This window comes from Simochromis diagramma, unplaced genomic scaffold, assembly GCF_900408965.1.
Source record: "Simochromis diagramma unplaced genomic scaffold, fSimDia1.1 OVJJ01000322.1, whole genome shotgun sequence".
Classification (NCBI taxonomy): Eukaryota; Metazoa; Chordata; class Actinopteri; order Cichliformes; family Cichlidae; genus Simochromis; species Simochromis diagramma.
Genome location: NW_024386731.1, coordinates 366,899 through 382,381, shown reverse-complemented (window position 1 = coordinate 382,381; position 15,483 = coordinate 366,899). Strand labels below are relative to the sequence as shown.

At 41.7% G+C, this 15,483-nt stretch overlaps 1 protein-coding gene across 3 annotated transcripts in view; it reads right to left on the bottom strand.

Annotated features, from left to right (window-relative positions):
- Positions 1 to 15,483, bottom strand: part of enox1 (ecto-NOX disulfide-thiol exchanger 1) — a 129,836-nt gene that overhangs the window by 9,624 nt on the left and 104,729 nt on the right. For all 3 annotated transcript variants that reach the window (XM_040008893.1, XM_040008118.1, XM_040007356.1), the window contains exons 9-14: positions 13,073 to 13,179; positions 9,757 to 9,874; positions 8,794 to 8,999; positions 4,202 to 4,309; positions 1,166 to 1,222; positions 99 to 201 (exon numbers count right to left, since the gene is read on the bottom strand). In XM_040008893.1, coding sequence (XP_039864827.1) covers positions 99 to 201; positions 1,166 to 1,222; positions 4,202 to 4,309; positions 8,794 to 8,999; positions 9,757 to 9,874; positions 13,073 to 13,179 — 699 coding nt within the window. The remainder of the gene's footprint in view (positions 1 to 98; positions 202 to 1,165; positions 1,223 to 4,201; positions 4,310 to 8,793; positions 9,000 to 9,756; positions 9,875 to 13,072; positions 13,180 to 15,483) is intronic.

Here is a 15,483-nt window from a genome sequence, read left to right as displayed (position 1 = left end):
TAACTATACTTGAGAGATTTTTTCAAACTCAGACCAGTGCGTTTCAGCCATGTGTTATATAGCTAAACTGACAGCCAGTAATAGTAAGAAGCATTTACCAAGAAGCAGAGCCTCTTTTTCTGAAGTGATGACTCCTCTTGTGATAAGCTCAGTCCTCCGGTCTCTACTGTGGTACAGAGAAGGAACACACCCGTTGATCCCCTGTGAAAACACGTGTATGACAAAAGAGCCAAAACACAAGGGTACAAATACACTTTAACTAACAATTACTACATGAAGCTGATAACAGAGGGCTGGGAAACACCCGGAAATGAGTTAGCATTTTGCATTTGTGTTGTGTCCAAAACTGAATGTGTTTTGTTGAATAGTTTTTGGCGCGGTATTAACAATTACGCATTTGCAAGGGGCAAACTGAGAGAACAGAAGCTGCTGGGTGGCCCAATGTTTTCCCATCTGCCTTTATGCTTTCAGAAAATATCTAAATCATTTATCCTAAATCAGTTCATATATTCTACATTAATCCAAAAAGCACGAGGAACAATGCCACTGGCTTTCTGTTGAAACATTTGTTGGATCTCATTGAAATCAGCACTATATATTTGCAACACACAAAGAGCACACAAAACCCAAGCAAAACCTCATCATTTAATAAAAGGCATCACAGTGTTGCACTCAGGAGGTCCAGATTTTCAGATAACAGTACAGTGAATGCAGATCGACTCAGAGTAGCATGATACAAATGTCCGTGTCCTCCTGACTTCAATCAGTGTGCACTTCAGCAGCTTTGAGGCTAATAGTCCATCTCCCATGACATGTGCAGTATACAGACACTGTGTGTAAATATGTACATACTGGGTCACTGAGAAGCAACAAAGTGCTGTGAGAGACAGCTGAGGACCAAAATAACAGACTGTAACCTCTCCTGATTTCACTCATGTTTCACTCTCATCAACTGTTTCCTTTGTTTGGGTCTTTACATTTTTTTTTTTTAAAAAGTGTGCTGATATTGTGTGAATCACAAACACAAGCATCAAATCTCTACTTTTCAAACTGTTGAACGGGGCCATGTTTGGCTTGAAAACCTGACAAAAATGTTGTTTTTAAAAAACAAAAACTGTCAGTTATTTTTCTGCCAGTCGACTTCAGCTCAGGCTTCAATTTTTACCTTTTCGTGGAGCTCGCCGTTGGTCCCTTCCACAGTCTCCCCATTACTGCTCAGCAGCTGCAGAGACACACAGAGAGAAAACAGAAAGTGTTTGATGAGTCGCAGTGAAACTCAGAGTTTGAAGAAAAAACATTTGTAACAAAGAGTCTGTTTTTTCTGCTCTTTTATAGATGGGTCTGTTAGAAGGACAGGCTGAAAATGTGCAGACTGTGAGACCATTATATGGATACTCTGAAGAAACACTGTGCTGATAGCTGTTTGAGAATTATAAATGTATTTATCGTGCACAAACAGAGACATGGCAAACTGGTCATTAGGCGTTATGGAAGGCTTTACACAGAGCTGCCACAGAGACTTGGCCGATGTTTCCTCTCATCTAACTCCCTCCTCTTCCCACGTTCTTCTAACTTTATCATCCAGAAAGTAACCCACTCAGCAGTGGACTGTTAAATGGGCTAGATAAGTACAAAAGCTAAAAAAAACCTCAGAGAAAATAAGTAAAAATTTTAAAAGGGGGCATTTAAATTGACCGTAATAAGTAGCGACAGATGAAAAACAGCGATATGGAGCAGACTGTGGTCCCCAGTTTCCAGCAAAGACCAGTAAAAGAAGTTGAAGGTAGCGATTTACACCCACAATCATCTGTTATTAATACAGTCCTGGATTTGAAACCTTCTGTTTTCTAAGTATAAAATATGACTAAAGACACTTCTACATCCCCGGCACAACGCCATCGTATCTGCCTCCTTCAAACACGCAACATAACCTACAGCTGCTTCGACTCTGCGCTGCCAGTTATCCATCACAGAGCACTCATCAGCAGAGCCCGGCAACCTTCTTCTCATTACTGCAGCCAAAACCGCACAATGACCGCGTGAGCTCTCTTACCTTCAGCCAGCTGTTTTTACTCAACAGTTTCTGGGCAAAAGTCAGTCATGTTTTGGAGATTTGATGCTCTAAAAGGGACACAACTCATGTGCATGGGAAAAGTATGTGAGGATAATGTGGGCTAGGTGATTAATTTGCGGTTTGTGTGAGTCCAGCATAATGTCTGTGCAAGAGATATGCAGTGTAAACAAAGTATCTCCCAAAAACTGCATTAGCCATGCAGCTGCCACTGTTTCAGACTCTTCCTGCTCCTCGTGTGAACTCTAAAGAGGTTTGGGCAATCCAGGCTGTCACTGTTCCTCAGGTATGAAGCACCTGAAGCACCTACTTCATTTGGATTGTCTCAAAGACTTCCCCCACAAAAGCTCCTGTGGTATACAGGTGCGAGCTGAAGTACAGATGAGCCTGGCAGCTGATTTACGTGCTGTTACCTCCGACCGGGCTTGTTCACCTCTGCCTACGGACTGGATTCATCTATGTGAAGCGTCTGTAAAACTTGGCAGTGAAATCACTACATAAAAAGCGTGTCTCCTCCTCCCCCAGACCTCCTCTGTTCCCCCTGACAGCCCTTTTATTCCTGCTGAATGTATGCATCTATGAAGTCTTAGGTCAGCCTGCAGTAATGTTGCTGTGGGATGTGGCAAAGAACCAACGGATAGCCAAAATAAATTTGTTTGTCTATACATACACTGCTCAAAAAATTTAAAAGGAACACTTTGAAATCTCAGATCTCAATACCACAAAAATAATAGGTGTTCCATTGGATTTAGGTCAGGTGAGTGTGGGGGTCAGTCAAGCCAACAGTCAGAAAAGATGAGGCGAGAACATCAAAGCAGCTGATTCGATGCCACCACAGATCCGACTGAGTTTCTTTGGTCATTCATAGTTCATCCTTCTTGTGAGTACCAAATAAACATTTCTGTGTTTCTGGAGATGTTTCAAATAAGTTGAAGCAGCCACAAAAATCCGGTATTAATGGCTCAGCCTTACACCTCCCCATATCTCAGACTGTTGACCTTGACATATACTGTTGCTATGAGATGAGAGTGAAAGTGAAACTGACTGAAGTCCAGTTCTCAAAACCTCTAGACGTTACACTTGGAATGCTGTGGTTTCACATATATGTCCAAACAGAACTGCTGTGAGAGGGAATTATTGTGAAGGGGTGAGCGAGGCAGTGGTGTGAAGGTGCACCTGCCCCACTAAAGGTGAAGCATCATTAACTCCAGCGTTGTGTGCTCTGTGTTACATTCAGGAGTCCCACGGTTCAGTTCTTCGGTGTTTGTTGTGAGCTGTCAATGCTTAGCTAGCAGATAGCGGTTAGTAAGTACACTAAACCAGGTTTTGCTTACTTGTCTGACACATAATAATAATAATCACACAAGATGCAGTGTGTGGATGATTTACTGTCAGTGAAAGGCCTTTAGCAGAGGAATAAATACTGTAACGTTACTTTCGCTGTAAATAAATAAATAAATCGATATTTATAATTTCTAATGGGTGATACGCAGAGAGTATTTTGCAGTTTCTAACACTTGGTCCGCAGGTATTTATAAACCACACACACATGCCATCTTGGCCAGTCACCTCTCAGCTTGAGACCGCAGAATAACATCCTGGCGGGGCTGTTGCCATAGCAGCACTCATGTCCTTCCAACCCCCTTCATCCCCTCCATGAATTTAAGCTTCTGTGTGTGTTGCAGTGTGCTTTTTCAGTATACCGCACATGAAAGAGCCACAACAGAGAGACCGGAAAATGCACTTCATGAGAACATGAAGACTGAACGCTACAGCGGTGTTCTTGCTGGATTACTGCTGTGTTCTGTGTGAAATACCTGATTAAAAAAAGTGTGAAGCAGTCAAAGGACTTAATGGCATTAAGCCTGAAAAAGACAAACATGTCTGGTCATTGCTATGTAGACACAGGGCTGACTATAAGGAGTCCAAACAAAAGGAATCCAGTCAAGCGTAACAGAGTTGTACATCATCATGTCCCTGGAACGTCTTACTACTTTATTTTCTAAAAATTACTTTAACTGCAGCCCTGATTAAGATAAGGAGAAGAGGGAGGATGGATGGATGGATGGATGGATGACTACTTTAAATTTGGTTGCCAGTAATGGAGGGTGAATACTAATTGGCGCACACCTTGTCTCTGAGGCTGAGTACCTCCCCCTCCAGGTAGCGGTGCTCTTCTCTTGCCTGCTCCAGCTCAGTTTCCTTGCTCGATAGCTTCTCTTGCAGGTTCAGAAGTTGCTGGAAGACAAGCACAGATACACATTTAACTTAACAATATCAATTTAATAATCACAGGTACCTCCCAGGTACCTCTAAATAACAAGATTTGACACCGCAATATATATTGGGGCTGATATATATTGGGGTGTCAAATCTTGTTATTTAGAGGTACCGGGGAGGTCATCAAATGTCATATTTATGGGAGAAAAAGTTAATGGAAAACTTTAAGTTCAAGGGGTCTGAGTGCCTACCAAGCACCTGGCTCTCACATTTCCAACTGAGTTGCAGCTGTGCAGCTCAAAATGCAGTGGTCAAACATAAGGCCCAGGGGCCAGAATCACCCTGTTAAAGAATAGACGCTGCTGGAAAATGTAATGGAAACCATCAATTTTGGACTTTTAAATATATTTCACATTTTTCTACTGTCTACTCTAGAGGCTGTGTCCACAGTAAAAAAAAAAAAAAAGTGATTATTGAATTTTCTGTTGCATAATTACAGTGCAGTCTGGCCAATGAGGTACCAGAGCGCTTTCTGTAGTTTTTTACATTTATGTCTTACAGTTTAAGCCCAAAGCTGACAGACGCCTTTCATTTACCACAGCAGGATCTCTTTATCGTGTAGAAATATTGAGACATACTGTTGAAATTGCACTGCTTGTTTTTACATCAATATATCTCAGGGATAAAAATGTGCAGTTAAAGTTCTTTACACTGACAGAGGAGGGAGTTTTACTGGTCAAAGTTCGCTTTATGTGGCCCCCAGTGAAAAATGAATTGACATCCCTGCTATAGAGTAAATTTCTGGCTTCTGTGAGACGACTGCTGTTGTTATTTGGCGCCATGTAAATAAACCTGAAAACTAAAACTGGCATCAGGACATATTTAGATGTGCAGTCTTACTGCAGGAGAAACTGTTTTGTGACTTTACTGTTCACAGCTCTGCATTTCCAGGATGACTTCAGAGAGTTTCAGGTTAACATTAGCTTGTTTTTCAGTTGCTGAAGGTTTGCTGGTTAAAGTCATTAATTTGAACACGGAGGAAAAAGGAAATGATGTTTACTTCTATTAAATAAAAGAAAGCCAAGATGCCAAGAAGCTGTAGGACGTCTTGCTTCATGTCTTAGAAGATGAGAAAACAGAACTTTGACTTGAGGCTGCAGCTGTCAGTGAGTGTTGTGAGAGGTTTTTATCTGCTTGCTCCCTTTACCTACACTCAACACTTTGTCATCGTATTATTCTTCTAGTGCTGAAGCCACTTTTATTCTGATTTTAGTCTTTTTATCACAATAAGATGTTTATTATTTAAATGAACTGACTGTTTCATTCATCGTGTACGCGTTCATATTTTTTGCATGATGCGATGTCATCTTAACGCTGTGATGAAGTATATGAAGCAAAGCACTGATTTTGTTTGTCACAGCTGATCATCTGCACTGAGGGGGAATAAAAAAACAAAAAACGCTGCATGACAAATGAGAAGCGATAGCAGTGTGAGTTTCCCCTCACACTGCTAAGAAGTCAAGTAAGCAGCACATTTACAATGAGCCAGCAGGGCAGTGTGTGCGTGTGTGTCTATATAATGGTGGTTGTCTCCAATGTGCCTCATTTTATCAGCGCTGTCAGTTTAGATTGAGAAAGACAGGAAGTCAAGTTAAATCAGGCTAACTCGTGGCAAACGAGCTGCGTGCTCCGACACAGCTTACTGTGCTCCATGAAAAAAGTAAAGTGAGGAATAGTGGGAGAACTCAGCAAAGGAAAACACTGTTTGGTTGTTGGTTTTTCTGTGTTTGCTTGTGTATGCTACGCTTCCTGCTCTTTTCTGATCAAAAAAAAAAAATGCTTTCTTGCAAACACTAAAAAGACTTGAGCTCATGGGTTTCATTATTCAAGTTGTTTTTAAAGACACATTCCTCAGATTTTACAAAAGTAGCTGGTCTGTATCAGCTGAATTCTGAGGGAAAAAAAAGTCAGAATTCTGACTTTTTTTTTCTCAGAATTCTGGAGAAGAAAAAGAAAAAAAAAGACGTGCCCACTTTTTTCTCCCAGTGGCCCTAATCCTCTTCTGTAGCTGCTCCTTTAAAGGTCACAACAGTGGTTGATCTGCATCCATCTCACCCTATCCTGAGCATCCTCCTTTGTCACCCTCCACCAGCTCCATCTTCAGCATCCTTTGGCCAGAATATCTAGCACCCCTCCTCTGCACATGTCCAAACCATCTCAGCCTTGAGTCCCTGACTTTGTTTCCATACTTAAGCTGTCCTTCTGATGTACTCCCTTCTAATCCTGTCCCACAATGAAAATCTTAACATTTTTAGTTCTGCGTCCTACATTTTTTAGTCAGTGCCATCATCTCCAGAGCATACAGTGTATGCCATACATCATAACAGATCTAACTACCATCTGCTAAACCAGGGGTGTTGAACTCCAGGCCTCGAAAGCCGGTATCCTGCAGGTTTTAGATATCACCCGGGGTCAACACACCTGAATCACATGATTAGCTCATTACCAGGCCTCTGGAGAACTTCAAGACATGTTGAGAAGGTAATCTGACATTTAAATCAGCTGTGATGCATCACAGCTTGGAGTTCGACACCTTCGTCCAGCCTCTCTTGTTCTCTCCTGTTGTCCGATGCTTTGGATGGTTGGTCAAGCTTCACTACCATCTAGTCCTTGCACTGTTATACCTATCTGTGTTAAGACTCCTCTGAAATCTTAACCCCCCCCCCAAAAAAACCCCCAAAACAAAACAAATTCCTATACCCGTTTATTGAATCAATCATTCTTTTAGCAAAACCTTTCATGATTTATTTACTGTTTTTATAAAACACTAAACATGTTTTCAATGTTGATGCTTAACTGTAATCACAGTTGGCAGAAGTTAAACATGGTTAGAGAGCAGATGTAACTCATAATTGTTTGCACTTGTTGGATAATGATGTGATTGTATGCTGGTTCAGAGTGTACAGCCAGGAAGGGCTGATGTGGATGGAAACAATGTGAGAGGCAGAGGAGGACGACTGCACATAAAAGGTGTTGGAAGAGAAGGGAAAGGAGGAGGTGGAAGGGGACGAGCAGGAGCAAACATTTCAGATGAAATTTGAGGAACTGAATCAAGGATTTTTTTTAACTACTTGCAATTTCTTTGGAATTTGAAAGCAATCACACGAGGGAGGTTAGTGAGTTAAATTTCAACACTGTTTTTAAACTGTTTTGATGGAGAAGTTAACAAATGTTAAGTAGTTTTATGAGCTGTAAAGGCTGCTCGTGCAATCTGAACACAGTTTGGTTGCGAACACAGAAAAAGCTTTGATGTGCATATTTGCAGCATTTTGGGATTATAGCTTCAAAATTGGGCTTTGAGAAACATGTGGAAAGTTTTCAGCAAATGTGTGGTAGCAATGATGAAAAACTGTGAGAGAGCCCTAGAGAGACTATTAAATATCCTAAATAGCTTAATAAGACGCTAAAAAATTAGATAGAAAGTTAGCCGCAATCATTCACTTTATCTTAAAGGAAAGATTTTAGGGGCTATCCCAGCTGTCATACGCTGTTTTTGGACTCTGGGAGAAAGCCAGAGTAACTGGACAAAACCCAGACAGGCACGGGAAGAGCAGACTCAAACCCGGGACCGCCGCACTACTGTGGTTTCTCCCAAAAGCAGAATTCAAGTAAAATATCATCTAAAATCTGTATTTGCCGATTATCAAGAGGATCTGTAACCTGTAACTGCTGAAATTAAGAAAAGCAGTTTTTGTTAGTAAGAAAATAAATTGTTTATCTGCCTAACAAATAGTTTCCTTCTTTTTTCTTAAAAAATACAAATAGAGAGCACCTGCCCCAGAGGCCTGTTTTAGATGGTTGCCGTGGAACATTTAATGAAGAATCTGCAGAAGCAGCAGCGAGAGTAACACAAACTGTTGTCTTCAGTTCTGCTGCATCAAAATTCATTGTACAGAAATGTTTAGAACAGGTTCAGCAGCACCAGTGTTCATTTCTTCATTATTATAGGCCATTATTCATTCACTAATTTATAGTATTGATTAAGCAGAAGTGAAATTGGGAATCACGCTGACCTGGTGACGGTAACAAGAAATCTTACTGTAATATATTCTTCTGACTGTTATTGAACCATTATGGCCAACACTGTTTACTTTGTCCTCGTGGTTGTGGAGGTCTTAATGATTGAACACGGGGATGCTCCTCTGTTTGTTTTTATAAACAGCCTAGGGTTTAAGCAGCAAATACATTTTAATGTTTTCAATTTAGAGCAAACGTCTTCCAATAGAAGGCATAAAAAAGATATTTAAAAGCAAAGCTGAACAGCCATAAATGGCAGATTACATATTATTGCAATAATTTTCATGAAAGGTGTGACTCAAAGTTATGTAAAGTTTGACTATCAGCAGAGATCAGAGGGATTTCCTAAGCTAAAAGTACGATTAAAAGGATTATAGTCACTTCTGAGAACCATGAAAATGTGATGTGCAGGCAGACAAACAAACCTGCTGCATGCTGTGCATGCTCTGCTGCAGCAGCTGGATCTGAGCCTCTGGGCTGTGAGGGTGTGTGTGCGAGTGATCGTCTTCTGGGCGGCTGGCTCTGCTCTGCTCCTTCCTCAGGAGCTCCACCTCGTTCCTGTAGGCGTCCAGCTGCCAGCGCAGGGAGTCGTTCTCCTCCTTCAGAGAGGCCTGAGTCTGATCACACACTCCTGCGGGAGGAGAGAGGGAAGAAAGGCGGGATCCGGAAAGGTGAGGGAGGAAAGGGAGGAGATGAGAGTAGGACAATAAGAAACAAGTGGATGAGAAAAACAAAAAGGAGAGAGAAAGAAACAATGGAAAGGGAAGAGAGAGGCCTTGTGTTGTAAAAAAAACCCAAAAATGAACATGAGCATCTCATTCAGGGTCCACATCAGTGATGTCCCCACAACTTTATCCTGCTTTGGTTTGTTTTTATAATTGAAGGGTTATATGAACAGCAGATTTAATGCTGCACAGGCTGCAAAGTCTGTTGTCAGAAATTTCTTTTTAAAGGCTGGTTTAAATAAAAACTGCCTTTACATGTGTTCGAGTAAACCCAGCTTGAGCTATTCTGTTTGCTGCACAGGAGTTTGTGACTTTTTATTGGTTAAACTGCCACACAAATAAACCAGCTTGTCTAAATCACATAAACTCAAAGATCCTGAGGAGCTCTTGCGAGCAGAGCACCAAATCGGGGGACCAGTGAAAAAAAAGTGTTTCTAGAATCTGGACGTCTCAAAGACAGAATTAATCTCAGAAAAAACCAATTTTACTTTCAGTGTTCACACTTTTGCGTGTGGCTGAGACAAAGCAAAGCACAAACAGGAGTGACAGAGAATCAGGGGAAAAAATTGGCACGTTTTCATCATCCATCATCATCTCTAGCCGGAGGCCTCAAATTCACACCTTTAGTCATTTAATGTGTGATTTGAAAGGTGATATTATTACCATTTTCCTCAGTGCGCATCTTCTTGCAAGGACTTTCATCCGACTCGTCATCCGACATCTCCATCTCCTCTTCCCGTCTGATGCCCATGATCTCTTCGCTGTGGGCGTTCCTCAGCTCCTAAAACATTACAGCCAGCAGAGACACAGAGCAACAGCGGTCCTCAGCTCACTCGTGAAGAAATGGGATGTCCTGTTAGCAATTACATCACACGCATGCCGTTACAAGTGTCGTATTTGTAACAAGTTGGGGCAGAAAGGTTGTGTTTGCGGTCTAAAAGGTTTCCAAACATTCTTAGAAGTTATCTGTGTCAACTCAATGCATTCTTCTCTGTTCCATGGTTACAGTTCTATGCATCTGCCTTTCACCCACAGATGTACAAACAGATTGCTTTGATGCTAAAGAAAACTTTAAAAACTGACTTTAAAACAAACTCGCAGCCACCTCTGAAGTTATAAGAAGCTTCTTTTATGCACTGAAACACTTCCAAACTTTGAGCTGGTGTAGTTTGATGCACTTCCTTTGGGCTTTAAATTCACAATAAAACCAGGATAAAAAAACAAACCACCCAATAAAGACATACTCTAATAAATAAGAGTGTGTGTGCTTTTCCTATTTTAAGTGTGAGGCTATGTCTAGCATTCTCGATGTGTAGCTCACTCAGTCACTCATGTATCCTGTTGTTTTATTGGTTCTAAGCCTCTGAGTTTAACATGCTTTTTACAGCACAGAACAGCCAGTGTCAATTATACCACTTTGTTTTATATTATTTTATACTTTAATTATTACAACAGTATGTTGTTGTTAACCGGCAATAATACAAATGAATGTCATTCAATAACAACTGTGGGTGAATTTAATCTGTGGCTCTCTTCCCCAGGATGTCTTTGTCCTGTCCTCCTCCCCTCACCCCCAACCAGGCAGATGGTTGCCCCTCCCCCTCTAGCAGATCCAGGGTCTGCTGGAGGGGGAGGGGAGGCCATCTATCCTGTTTCCTCCTTAAAAGGCAGTTTCTCCTTCCCACTGTCGCCAAAACGCTTGCTCAAAGGGGGTCATATGGTTGTTGGGGTTTCCTTCTCTGTATTATTGTAGGGTCTTTACTATATTAAGTGCCTTGAATTGATTTGATTTGAATTGAATTTTCTACCACAAAGCGTCCATTCAGATATCGGAAAGGGTTAAAGTTGGATTTTGGCTGCACTGATGCGTAGCACCATGGTGGCTACATCCAGTTTATGGTGGCAACTCAGCCGTCACATTGTTGCAATAAAAACATTTTGCGGCCTACCTCCCAGCTCCATTGTCATCATTCCCATTGCTTTCATGAACTAATCATTCATCAAGCGAAGCACATACGCACGAGATGTAATAGACTGAGAGTCTTTTGCCTGCGTGTGGTATTATCTTTCACTTCTGCAGAAGTTGCCTGTGAATCAGATCTCTGCCATTTTCGCCCATATTCATTAGCTTTTCATTTGTGGGCTGTGATTTCACAGACCATTTCCTAACAGAATAATATCCATCTTCACTGAGGAAAAATGTGCAGCCTGCTTCCAAACAGTTAGCAGAGACACTCCTGTTGTTGTAGAAATATGGATTCATATAGACTTACCATGAACGGTAGCCATTAAAGGAAGATCTCACAAGGGGACTGAATCTTACTATAGATGAATGAGAGCCTGTGGAATTCAATACCTCTTACCCAAAATATTAACTGTGTCGACACCAATGCCTCAGTCAAGACCCTTGTGTGTCATACAGTATTCGCTTTGGCTACCCAAAATATAAAATGCCAAAATAAAGACAAATGAAAGAATACAAACATGCTAAGAGGATGCCTTTCATTATTCGCTTTTCAACCTGGACCAAATCACAGCATCCATCCATCCATCCATGCATCCATCTGCCTATCCAGCCATCCATCCGCCTATTCATCCATCCATCCGTACATCCATCCATCCGCCTATTCATCCATCCATCTTCCGTTTACCAAGTTCAGGGTAGCGGGGGACTGGAGCCTAACCTAGCTCTCACAGGGTGAGACTGGTTCAATTAGTGTTGTTTAATAAAGACAAGATGATGTAAATAAAATATCTCTAGTTCACGCTCAAATGAAAAGACAAAACAAACAAACAAAAAAGTATAATAGAAGTATTTTTTTTTTCTGCTTTATGTATCAATGCCAGCAAAGTTTCCATATGACTGCACAAGGATCCGAAGTGTTCATCAAACCAGTGGAGTGAAAGCTTCCGACAGTGAAGTGCTTTTTATCCTTTAGGTCATTTATTGGACTTTGCTTTGTTTTCAGCTCCTTTTGGTGTTAGTCTTAGGTTTTATTTTAGGTCTCAAAAATAAAATATTGGCAAAGGCACTGGCACTTACATGGCACCTGTCTATTCAATTTAAGTACTACAATTCACCCACTCACACACATTCATACAGTGCTTTTATCTCTATCTAAGCACATGTGCATAACGTTCACACGTGCTCACTTGCCGATGGATGCATCAGGGGAAACTCAGGGTTCAATATCTTGCACAGGGATACTTTGACAGATGGACAAGAGGAGCCAGGGATCCACCCACCAACCTTCTGATAGGTAGACGACCCACTCTAACACCTGAATGTGCAATCTCAAAGCTTGGAAATGCTTAGAAATCATCATTTGAAATTGTGTGCTGGAGCCAAAACACAAAAACTAACAAAAAACACGCACTCCCTTTGACCCTTTGTGATTTGAAATAAAATACACAAATTCAAGTACATTTCACTTTTATCCTTCCTTCGATCACTTTCCATTTCTGCATTCTAAGTTTGTGTATTCAACCCCCTCACCCCCACAGAACAACAAACCCACAACCTCCACGTGCGCCAACAGGCTGCTCCACGTCTGAATCCTCTGTGGTGCTGCCGCGTGAACGGGTCTTCCCTCTTTCGCGTGCAGCATTCTCGTCTTCGTACTTGTTTTCTAGATTTGACTTGGGATAAATAATTGATTTGAGACTTAACCCTGGAAAGCAGTGTTGCCATAGCAGCGTCTCACACTTTCGAGGAGGCATCAGATCTTTGCTTTACATTGGGGCTGCAGGGATAAAGGGAGGCCCGGGCGATCAGAGGCTGCTGTCTGCCCGTCTGTCTGTCTGTGAGGGCGAAGCATCCAGCAAAACAACAACCCAGACACTGAATACAACAAATCCTACGGGACTGTGTGTCAATCAGCCAGTTCTCTCCTGGGGACTCAAAAATGACAGCAGAGAAGAAAGCAGTGAGCCAGGGTGGGAGGAGAAAACAGAAAAAAACAAACAAAGGTATACCAACCTCACACTGCTTGCGCCAAATGTCTATGTTCTTGCGCTGTGCTTTTGAGAAATGGTCCCATGCCTTTTGCCGGGTGGCAGCGGTGAAAACGGCGGTGATCTGCTCGACTTTGGGGTGAACGGGGAGGAGGAAGAGGAAGAGGAGGGAGGGTCAAGACAAAACAAGCCGTTTATGTAGCGTTGTAGCACTGACTGAGGCTCGTACAGCAGACAGAGGAGAGACCGTGGACATGCACCGACCACAAGCGGCAGGCCACGAAGGTCTTTCGTGTTAAAGGAACAGTTTACTCCAAAACTGAAGTCTGTGACATCATTTGCTCAAGTCAACCTCCAGGAAGGTTTACGCTCTATTTGTCTTTCTCAAATGATTTTTTTTTTGCCTCTTGGTTGTTTCATATCAGTCCAAACAGCTTCCAGAGATGTTCCTCACTGCTATCAAGGGCTCAGATGAAATGCTACCATATTTCAGAAAGCAATAAGAAAAACTAATCAAAATCAACCACAATTGCCTTCATGCAAAATCTCAAATATTACTTTACTGGATTCCAATTTATACTTTTGAACTCCTGACTCAGTGAGCAGATGATGACAGGACGACTGTACTTGGAGTAAAGTGCTCCTTTAAAGAAAGACTTTTATCTGAAGAATAAATGTATAAGCATAGGAATAAATTTCAAAATAAATTTAAAAAAAAACCCATTCAAGTCTTATTATTACATGGCTTTGGAGTAAATTAACAGGGAGTTATGCTTAAAGATGAAGACTGAATAAAAATCTTCTTTGCCATGAGAAAGATGAAAAACAAAATGCTCTAAATGCACTGAACTTTTATCCTCCACCTTCATGTAAGAGATTGTTGGAAACAAGAACTCGGGCATGCTAATTAAACTAAAGTGAATAACACTGATTATTTCAGTACAGTGTTCTGCTGTTACCTTGAAACATAACGTCTGCTATTGTTGCGGACCGACCAGTCCAACCACAGCAATTGCACTCCCAAATGTCAGCTGCCTTTCCCGGCAGGACAATGTGCCAAGGAAGGAATACTTTGAGATTTTCACAACCTGGATTGGGACCTTGAGAGAAATTGCTCCAGATTCACTGGAGCTAGCCTGCTTCATGGAGGTCCTTCTCTAAAACAAGCAGAACACAAAGGTTCAGCTGCTGTAATCCTGTGCGAGCCACAGCGGGATCCCCCTGAGGTTCTGTATCACAGCCCTGATGAGTCTGAGCTGTTTTGGTGATGTGATGGGGACCTACGTAGCGTTAGGCAGGTGGCTTTAATCTTCTATCCTGGGCCAAGCAGCATGAGTCTTGTACAGTTTTCCAAATAAACCTCTTTTTTTATAAAAAGGAAAAAAAAAGGAAAAATCTGGAGTGCAGTTGAGCTTTATGAAAAAGTGTTTTTTTTTTAAAGATTCTACTCAGTGAACAACAGCGCTCAGTATAAAGACTGCAAACCACACGAACAATCCAAGGCACTCTGAGGCTTGTGATATAATGGTTAAATATTGACCCTCTCAAGGCAGGCGTTGCAGATTTGCAACAGTTAAAACCTGATTAACCCACATACATATTTTATGAGTTTTTTTTACTCAGAAGTACCACTGCAGGACTTTGAGCCTGAGAGGGTTAAACGGTTCTCATCATCATACCTCAAGTCTCAGAGTGCCTTTGCTTTTTTTACCTATTGTTTGCAAACATGTTTTTACATGAGTGATTTCAAAAGCTTGTCTTAGTCTGACGGAACAGCCTGGAATGGCTGTTAAGGGTAACCACATAGAGATCTAAATCCAAGGCAACTGGCTGGATGCAAAACACAAGACCAGATGGAAAATGCATGTGTCTGCTAAAAGGCGTGATCCCTTGCAGCGCCTATCAACACTGGCGTCCTGCAGACTTTGTTTCACTTTCAGCTGAAGAAAAGTGTCCGACATGTGGATGCTTTCCACATGATATAAAAAAGCTACCATGCATGTGTCCCACTGGCAACAAACACCGGCTCCTGGCCACATTCCTGGAGCCACTATGGGCCGAAATTACTGTCATGGCTGAGAGAACAAGTTACGATTGTGTTGGATAATTAACCCCAGTTGATGTCTCTGAATCATGTTTCAGTCAACTTGCAGAGCAATTAGCCACAACTGGAGTCTTTGTCATCCAGCTGTAGTGCTGGTCAATAAACATCAAGCAGTGTTTATCTTCTCTGTGCCATTTGATTTATGGGAAGCTATCCATATCTTCACACACGTGCACAAGCTAATATGCAATTTTCAGGACTGTCTGTAAAGCTGCGGGAGACTCTTAGACTGACAGCTGGAGAATGTTTTGCACGAGTCCTTGTTTCCTTGAATCTCGGAGGTGGTGAGGAAATATGTATTAGCACAGCCTTTACAGACAAATGCATGTCAA